At 46.1% G+C, this 7,500-nt stretch overlaps 1 protein-coding gene across 1 annotated transcript in view; it reads right to left on the bottom strand.

The window, feature by feature from the left end:
• The window catches only part of tyw1 (tRNA-yW synthesizing protein 1 homolog (S. cerevisiae)), a 117,362-nt gene that overhangs the window by 61,381 nt on the left and 48,481 nt on the right, over positions 1-7,500 (bottom strand). Inside the window, exon 11 of the mRNA XM_063205411.1 lies at positions 7,168-7,277. Coding sequence (XP_063061481.1) covers positions 7,168-7,277 — 110 coding nt within the window. The remainder of the gene's footprint in view (positions 1-7,167; positions 7,278-7,500) is intronic.

Here is a 7,500-nt window from a genome sequence, read left to right as displayed (position 1 = left end):
ACACGCGCACACGCAAGCGCGCACATGCACACACACGCGTAGACGCACACACACACGAGCGCACACACACAAGCGCGCACACACACACACACAAGAGTAGAGATTGCAGTGTAACTGAGCATTTTATTCAGTAGAGACTGTAGCATGATTGAGCTTGCAAGCTAGTACCCACGCTCGCACACACACACACATGTACCCACTCTCGCACACACACACACATGTACCCACGCTCGCACACACACACATGTACGCACGCACACACCCACCACAGTTGCACGATTGCAACATCACTGAGCTTTTCAAACACATATGCCACAGTCGAGGCTGCAGTGTGAGTTATCAGCAAGACATACCGTGGCTACAACCCAGGAAGTCTTCGGCATTAAAATAGGAACTGTGTGTTTCTTAAGGGCCATATATCCTGATGATGGCTGCTTGCATGAGTCAGTCACCATTACATATGAATGAATACAGAGCCCTATCCTGCTGCATTCACTGAATAATAACAAGCATCACATGGCAAGGGATATCAAAGTTGAATGTTGATGGGCATTTGAGCATGTGCATATGCACACAAAATCGTGGTACACACACACAATGTCTGTGTATGCGTGTACACACACACACACACACACACACACACACACACACACACACACACACACACACACACACACACACACACACACACACACACACACACACACACACACACACACACACACACACACACTTCCTCTGTACACACAATCATGGTAAAACACACACACGCACACGCACACGCACACGCACACGCACTTACTTTCCCTTCAATCCTGCTCTCTGCAGGAGAAGAGACACACCAACCATTCCCTCCCGGGATAATCAGACCTGCAGCAGGTTTAGCTGCCTGCCTCTCGCCTCCAGTCGCCTGACACGCTTGTCATATAAATGAGCAAATGTCAACAGAGTGGCACCGGCCCAAGCAGCTCGCAAATCACACACATACGCACACACACGCACACACACGCACACACACACGCGCGCACGCACGCACACACACACACACACACACACACACACACACACACACACACACACGCACGCACACACGCACACACACACACACACACACGCACACACGCACACACGCGCACACACACACACACACACGGCTTCTCCTCATGGTCCCCCCAAGTCAGAGACAAGACCTGAGGCAAAACACTTTTGGTAACACTAAACTTGACGACGGTGTCATATGCATGTCATTACAGTGTCATAACAGTGTCATGGCACAGTTATGCACATGTCATAAACATTATGCCCATGTCATAAACATTTTATGACTGTTGGCCTTAAGTGACATTCGGTTATGGCAAAGACATGACACGGTTATGACATTGTAATGACATGCATATTGACACCGGCGTCAAGTAAAGTGTTACCACACTTTCCCCTCTTCTGCAGCTGCAGAGGACGAGGCTGTTTTTCCCTGCACTCTCAGCCTCTCAGTGTCATCCCTCTCTCCCTTCATCCTGACAAGACTTCAGAGCCATTTTGAAAAGCATCTGGGAAAAAAAAACAATCTCAACGTATATCCATTCACTACAGTGTGTGCGAATCACTAGACTTATATAACCATCTTTACAAGCTCCCTGCCCTTCCCTTATTTTATTTTTTTTCTTGGAGTTAAATCTCGATGCAGATAACGCCGGAAATGACTGCAGTGTATTTTTATCTCCCCAGCCCCATTGTTAAAATTTCACTCTTGACAGAGAACTGGTTTAAGCCTATTTTAAAAGTTAAGGCAGCCGGAGTTACTTAAAATATCTAGGTTGCACTAATGCAAAAAAAAAAAAAAGATTCAGCTTCCACTGGGGGGAAATAAGAGAGCGCTCTGCCGGAGAGATCAAAAAATCAATGGACCACAGAAGAACCAACATTTAATCCAGCAATGGTCTTTCAGAGGTGGCAAAGACTCAAGTCATTACGGGCAAACCCTCGGCATTCCTGAAATATAACTTCTCGAGGTTCAAAAAAAGAGAGCCCTTCTCTTGAAAACCCCTTCACGATTAAAGCCTTTTCCCTCTGGGGACCATGCTACTCCCCCTTCTCTGAAGTGCTTCAATTAGATTGCATTGCGATCGCCCGCTCCCCCCCCACACACACATAGCACAGTTCACTGGGGAATGACTGCCGGCTATGATGCCGGTGCAGTTGCTCATATGGTGGTGCTCCAATGTAAAGGAATAGCCAAGCAGTGCAGGGCTGCATGGCAGCGCATCACAGCGCTGACTTCAGCAGTCTGTAATGATGGTTTAAATTGAAACCATGATGAAGCTTGGGGTTTTTCAAACTGGAAATAGAGAAAAATGGAGAAGGGAGGATAAGCATAGGAGGAGAAGCAGGGGATGGAGATGGGAAAAAAAAACTACAAAGGCTGCACGCAGAGAGAGACTGATGGAGAGAGAGAGAGATGGCAAGAGAGAGCACAATAGCAAATAAGAAGGGGGAAAATAAGGGGGAACAAATGTGAAAAGAGGAGAAAAAAAAGAAATAGAGAGAAATAGAAGGAGAGAGAGAAAGACAGAGAAAGACAAAGAAAGAGAGAGAAAGAGAGAGAAAGAGACTGTGTGTGAGAGAGAGAGAGAGAGAGAGAGAGAGAGAGAGAGAGAGAGAGAGAGAGAGAGAGAGAGAGAGAGGGAGAGGGAGAGAGAGAGAAAGAGAAAGTGAAAGGGAAACGGAAAGTGAAGGAGAGAGAGAGATGAGGTGAAGAAAGATCAAAATACAATCACCCCGATGTGAAGCAGATCTTGAAATTGACTCAGTGGTCGATCTGCAGAGATCTCCCAGTGACATTTCAAACGCGGCCGGGGCCGGATCATGAGAGGGAGGGAGGGAGGGAGGGGGGGAGGGCAGCACTTGTGAAGACTCACAGACCGTCTAATCAAACCCACCCCCTCATCTTATCTCTCGGCTCTGGCTCATATGCATACTTACTGCAGTCTGAACGAGGAGGAAAAGAATTCAAACAATCAACGCCACGTCCCAGTGCTTGAATAAATGGACAAAAGAGGCTGCTGAGGTTTTAATGACAATGAGGAAAAAAGTCGTCAGGGAGAGGACTAATAACCTCCAGAGGGCTGACCACTGAATGTGAAAACTGTCTATGCGGAGCTTCAACCAACTTCAATCCCACCACCCAGGGTGCGATTTGTCAAAGAACCAGAAGGGGGGGGACACGTTTAAGATTTTAAGCAATATCAATGGAATTGCATTTAAACATGGCTAAGATCGCATACAAAAAGTGGTATATCAAAACTAGAAGGGGGGACAATCCCCCTCATCACCCCCTACAAATCGCAACCAGCAACCACCCCACTACTTTTTGCACTACTCAAACCCCAACAGCTTGACTGGCAATCCAGCAAGCTTTGGCTTTGTCACGAGCAGCATCAGTGAGAAAGTGAACCAGATGTCGATCAAAATCACACTGCTTGCTCCAAAAGAACAGAGCCTCTTATGACAGCTGGCGCTAAACGCTTATTTCTATGTTCCACTCTCCCGATGCGAGAGCCTAAGACACCGTAAGGGGGGAATGTGTGATTCCGCTGGGGCTATGGCCCAGAGCATACGCCATTGGCTGAGGAAGTGTCAACTTTTTAGATCGATGAGGGTCACTTACAGTATGAAGCACCTCCGGCCACAAGCAGATTGTAAGCTCAAACAATTTGAAACAAAAGCTCACCTATATAAGAAACACCCATGTTGCCACAAAAGTCAACTTGTAAGGAGAGAACTGAAACACCAGGATGCAATCGGTCTTGATTTTGAACAGATATTATATGCAGCATTAGAGAAACAATGCCTCAGAAAACTACTTAGCTTTCTGTAATATTACAAGGTTTGCTTTAATGACAAAATCACAAGTGCCTTGAGTGTACTGGATCCATTGCTCTTGCACATCAAGGAGCCTTGTTCCATTATGTAATCCCGGATGCCATAATGAATTAATGCAGCTGGCAGCACCAGCATTGTTTGATTAATCACAAAACAATCGGAATTAGGAATCCAATGCCTGGCAGGCTGCAGAGGGGGCAGTCCAAGGAGCAAAATCATTAATGGAGCTCTCTACAGTGATGAAAAACTGAACAATATTTATGTTGTATTATGCAGATTGTTGCTCCAAATACAATGATCTCATCGTTGATAAATTGGTGGACCGCAAACGAGCAATACAGTTGTTATGGGCTGTGAATCATAAGATTTACTGAAATTATGAATGCATTGGCACTGTCCTTGCGATTTGATTTGATTACAATTCTGGAGGAACGAGTCGATTCGAATCGACATTTCTACTGAAAGCAAGGCAAAAAAAATGTTCAGCCATGAGGCAATACAAGCATAAAAATGTATTGCATATGTGTATAATGCTGTCAAACCCCTATATGTGGAGTAAAATGTCTAAATGCTGTATGTTTACTGGCTAGTAGATACCATCTACTATACAATGCACCTACAGTGGTGCTCATATGTTTACATTCCCCAGTAGCATATACGCTTTCTTGGCAATTTCTCACAAAATATGAAGGATTACACAAAACCGTTTTTTTCACTCATTGCTAGTGACTGGCTTAAGATATTTATTAGCAATCTTCTGTGTTTACTCTTTCAAAAGCATGATCACAACCAAAACTACCCAAATGACCCTTTTCAAAAGTTTACATACCGTAGTTTCTGATGCTGAATATGGCCCTGTTTAACATCAGGGGCCACTCTAAATTGTTTGGTAGTTGTGGATAAGGCTCTTAATGTTCTCAGATGACAAAACAGCACATTCTTCCTGGCAGAATGGCTGTTTCCTATAATATTTTTGGGTGTCTTGCTGGAACCTCACATTTGAGGTTTCCCCTGAATGGCTCAATGATGTTGAAATCAGGAGAGTAAGATGGTCACTCAAAAACTTCATTTTATTCTTTCTGAAGCTAATGACGGGTTGATTTGGCTTTCTGTGTTGAAATGAGCTGATGTTAAACAGGGCCATTTGGGTAGTTTGGGTTGTGATCATGCTTTTGAAAGAGTAAACACAGAAGATTGCTAATAAATGTCTTAAGCCAGTCACTAGCAATGAGTGAAAAAAAAAGCTTTTGTGTAATCCTTCATATTTTGTGAGAAATCACAGAGAAAGCGTATATTCTGCTGGGGTATGTAAACATATGAGCACCACTGTATATTGTACAGCTACAGTATAGATGCCATCATTATTATGGTGGTCTTACAGCAGCACACCCCATTGCTTATTGTTCCCATGGGGGGGGTTGACATCAGCACCTCTTCTCCTTCTGACAGGCGTGAATCCTCTTAATCATGCCCTGCGAGCACAGACAGACATTTCCCGGCAAACTCCAACACAAACACAACACAACACAGAGACACAAAAAAAAGTTGCCTGCCCCTGTCAAAAGTGAAAGCCTGAAAGCCAGCCGTCTCAAGGTCATGACAGATAAGCCCTGGCTGTGCCTGTGCCGTGCTGTTGCCGTGCTGAGAGAGACCTCCTCGCTGACACCGCGGGCAAACAGTGTCATCGGAGCTGAGCTGAGCCAGGGCGAACAGAGCGTGTGTGCGTGTGTGTGTGTGTGTGTGTGTGTGTGTGTGTGTGTGTGTGTGTGTATGAGCCAGGGCGAACGGAGCAGAGCCAAGCCGCCCTGCTGCCATTGTCTAACGGGCGTGAGTGACATCTGGGAGATTTATAGGGCGCCGCTGGGGGCCACAGGACCATCACCGGCTAATCAAAGCAGCCAGTACAGGGCTTATCTCCTGCCCAGCCCAGCCCAGGGCCAACGCACACCTTCCCATAATAATTTTGTGCGTGTATATGTGTACGTGTGTACAACGTGTGTGTAAACACGTTGTGTGTACATGTGTGTGTTTGTGTGCGTGTGTGTACGTGTGTGTGTGTGTACGTGTGTGTGTGTGTGTGTACGTCTGTGTGTGTCTGTGTGTGTACGTGTACGTGTGTGTGCACACCTCACTGACAAGGTGCAAATGAATAAACGGATCTTGATTCATGTCATCACTTAGAGCCTGTAATGTCAGTCTTATCAGACAAAGATGGCCAAATATCCCCCCTAAAATGGCTGTCTGGGTTATTTCTACGCAACGAGGGAGTCATCCTTGGTATTTTATTTGGATCGTTGACAGTTAAATGAAAACAAAATTTGTCCTCAGTCGTTGGTGGTGGGTAAGTTTGGAGAATTGTTTGTTGAAGGAGAAACTTTCTGCTTATTTTTCAAGACAAACAGAATAAATATCCAGAGAGCCAAAGGTGAGAAAAAAAAGTCAGAGTCAGCGATTGGCTGTCAGCCAATGTGTGTGTGTGTGTGTGAGAAATGCTCCGCTAGGTGTTGTGCGTTAGGTTAGACTATGACGTGCACGACCCGTAATTTCGAGGCAATTTTCAAAGTGTCAGTAGATATCAAAACAGTCTTGACATACGATGTATTGCCATACATTACTTGCTCCGTATGTGGTGCGGTGTGCTATTGGAATTATGCAAATCATCACATGAATCAGCTGTATCTGGACCTCGCCGGAACACCCAAAGGACAAATGAGGCCAGAATTCAGTGGTTGTCGAGGGAGAAAAAAAAACACTAATAAAAACAGGATGTAATTTTTTTTTCTCCCAGGTGAAGCCTTATTCGTGAATGACAGGCCACGAAATACCGGTAAACACTGACAGTCAAACGTGAGAGGAGGTAAGCAATGCAAATGTAAACCTTGCAAGAATGCAGAAATGTAAAATGTTGGTGAAAAGTGTGTGTTCAGTGAGTTTGTGTATACATGTTTTGAGTGTGTGTGTGTGTGTGTGTGTGTGTGTGTGTGTGTGTGTGTGTGTGTGTGTGTGTGTGTGTGTGTGTGTGTGTGTGTGTGTGTGTGTGTGTGTGTGTGTGTGTGTGTGTGTGTGTGTGTCCAGTAGTGTGAGTGTGTGTGTGTCTGGTGATCGTGCATGTGTATGTGCGTGTGTGCGTGTGTGCGTGTGTGTGTGTGTGTGTGTGTGTGTGTGTGTGTGTGTGTGTGTGTGTGTGTGTGTGTGTGTGTGTGTGTGTGTGTGTGTGTTCAGTGTGTGTTGCTCATGCTTGCACATGTGCATGCGTGTGTGTATAGCCTCCAGGATGGAGAGCTTTACCTCTGAACTGCTTGATCATGCTCTGGTGGTTCTCCACAGCCTCCAGCAGGATCTTCTCGGCCGGGTCCATCTTCCAGCGCCACTCAGTGCCCACGGGGTTGGTGTGGTGTCTGGAGGAGGAGGAGGAGGAGGAGGAGGATGAGGATGAGGAGGAGGAGGAGGAGGAAAAGAGGAAGAGGAGGAGGAGGAGGAGGAGGAGGGGAGGAGGAGGAGAGGAGAGGAGAGGAGAAGGAGGAGAGAAGAGGAGGAGAGGAGGAGGAGAGGAGAAGGAGGAGAGAAGAGGAGGAGAGGAGGAGGAGAGGAGGAGGAGAGGAGAGGAGAGGAGAGGAGGAG

This window comes from Engraulis encrasicolus, chromosome 8 (assembly GCF_034702125.1).
Source record: "Engraulis encrasicolus isolate BLACKSEA-1 chromosome 8, IST_EnEncr_1.0, whole genome shotgun sequence".
In the NCBI taxonomy this organism is placed as follows: Eukaryota; Metazoa; Chordata; class Actinopteri; order Clupeiformes; family Engraulidae; genus Engraulis; species Engraulis encrasicolus.
Note: the sequence above shows the minus strand (reverse complement) of the source record. Positions and strands in the feature narration are given on the sequence as shown.